At 49.7% G+C, this 2,373-nt stretch overlaps 1 protein-coding gene across 1 annotated transcript; it reads left to right on the top strand.

The window, feature by feature from the left end:
• Positions 1-410: 410 nt before the first annotated feature.
• Positions 411-1,872, top strand: J4E82_000413 (uncharacterized protein; the record flags this gene model as incomplete). The annotated part of the gene is made up of 3 exons (XM_051726734.1): positions 411-1,177; positions 1,235-1,324; positions 1,375-1,872. Coding segments are annotated over 3 exons (1,355 nt in total), but the record flags the coding sequence as incomplete, so codon positions are not given.
• Positions 1,873-2,373: the final 501 nt, after the last annotated feature.

Here is a 2,373-nt window from a genome sequence, read left to right as displayed (position 1 = left end):
GTCAGTTTAAGAGCTCTAAACTGAACTGACTGATAAGACGAGAGCTCTAAACTGACACTGAACTGACTGCCAAGCAATCAGTCAGTCAGTCAGTCTCATCAGTTTGGATTGATTGTTAGCAACTCTGTTCTCACGACAGCTCCCTGATACACGCGGTCTAAGCCAGAACGCGTACTCACGTGCCTATGTCCTCAATGATAAGCGACTGTATGGTCTGTGAGTCGCGCTTTCTTGCAGATTTCATCTATTCAACGAATCAATCTCGATTCAACTACCAGAGCTCTGATATCAAGACCAATCAATCGACTTCGCTGACTGCGCACAAAGCATCATGGACCCGTACCTTGGTATGTTATATCGCAATGTTCTCTCTCGGGCATCTCTGGGTCCAACAGTACTGACTATAAAAGTTCCAACCATTTCCCAAGGTTTCTACTACCAGTCAGCGCCCAGTGAGATAACTCGCGATGAGCTCCGCGCTACAGCAAGTACCCGCATACCAATCGTACGGAAGGTCATCGAGGACTTTTGCAACGCGAGTGAGCGCCTAGAACAGATCGGTGCAATGATACCCACATCGAGCGGTCTGCAGTATTGGGTGAAGGACTCGGTGACGATGGAGTCTATCCTTGTCGCTGAGTGTTACTGGCTCCTACAATTAGTGCCTGGTTATAGGTCGCGCGTTCCTACAGAAGTGCGAGTGGCCTTCGAGGCTCTCACTACGCCTGAGCTCAGGAGCCGAGCTCTACTCCACAGTCTCTCACACTACCTGCAATACATCAACTGGCGACTGATTCAGACCCTCCAGGCGCAAGGCCAAGCACTGCAGATACAAGGAAGTAGTCTCCAACCCTCTTTCAGGGCGCCAACGATAGTACACCAACCAGCGGCTCAGCCCATACGGACCATTGTACTCACCCGAGTAGGTCATGTCTTTATCCCTCGAGGTCCCCGTACATCTGGCATCCGTCCCGGAGGCGTAAGCGGCACCTATCAATACGAATGGCCCGAGTCTCGTAAGCTGGCTTGGATTTTCATCGCTCCTCGATCTGCGGCCTTACCTTCTCGCGCTCTGTCTGACTCGTATTGCCGCTTCAACAGTGTTGCACTGTGGGATCATGTCGATATCCGTCGTCTTGGGCCGAACATTCAGGTGAACCTGGTGGAAATTGTCGCAGTCAGTTGTTGATCAACCAATCCGTAACATAGTCAAGATGAACTGACAAAAGAGCAGTTCTTTCCTCGAGCAGCCTCATCCTGGAGAGCTCTGTGGAAGCGCTTCGACGCAGCAGGCTGGACTCTCTCCATGCTGCGCATGCTCATTGTAAGTGTTCATGAAATACATGTAAAAGTTCCTTGCTCATCTATACAAAGTACTGGCAGCGATCGCTCGGTACGGTAGACCTACGGGCTCACAGCTTTGGCAGTATGAAGAAGCACCGAAGAGACGCTCAGAACCACCATTGCAGTGCTGCTGGCTTCACACTCGACAGCATTAGCACTGACCGTGTCAGTTCAAATGTCGACTTCAACGATCTTCGCGACTGTTTTCTCGTCAGCTTGGGTGATGGTCTAGCACACTTCCCTCAAGGTGCGGATCAAGGGAGGTTGACCATCGCCGTGCTTCATGCTCGCCGCCACAATCATAATAATGTACGACTATCTCAAGTTGAGCAGTACATTACCCAAGTGGGCTTGGACACGCAGTATAATCTTCCAGGTCCAAGTCTTGTTTCCATCATCCAGGCTGATCAAGCGGCTCGCGATCGTCTCTTCCCAGATCATAACTCTGATCCGGCTCGCAGACATGATCCAAACTACGATCTGATCAGGATGTGGTGGAGAACAGGAGGATATTCCCATGATGTCTAGTAATGACAAGTCAGAGGCACCTGAAGGGACGTAGATAGTCCATGAACACGACTTTAAGAAGCAAATGGTACTTTCTACATTTGTTTCCCCATACAGATGTAGGAAGATTCATCTCTGCAGAAACCATCCTAGGTGTAGACATAGTGCTGTAAGAGAACTCCGACTATCCACTGACTATGTTCAAGGCCTTGCTAGCGGTGTTGCCCTATATCTCAGTGATCAAATTGAATATTGTTCTCCCTCGCGCTCGCTTCCAAAAAGTCCTGATACTCTTTCACCATCACCCTGTGTCTTCTCTGAAAATCTGCATCAGTATATCCGTCCACTAGCTTCCGACTGATGCCCATCCTCGCAATGACAAAATCAAGCTGAGACAACACCAGTGTCGTGTTGCCAATAAGCTGGATTTCGATGAGGGCTTTCGTGAAGGGACCGCTGTCAGGGCCCATGGGAAAGTTGCTCGGATGAACATGAAAGCCACAATCGATGATTGGGTAAAAT

This window comes from Alternaria postmessia, assembly GCF_024291825.1.
Source record: "Alternaria postmessia strain BMP 2775 chromosome Unknown scaffold_1, whole genome shotgun sequence".
NCBI lineage: Eukaryota > Fungi > Ascomycota > Dothideomycetes > Pleosporales > Pleosporaceae > Alternaria > Alternaria postmessia.
The sequence above is the reverse complement of the archived record's forward strand: the minus strand, read 5'-3'. Positions and strand labels throughout refer to the sequence as shown.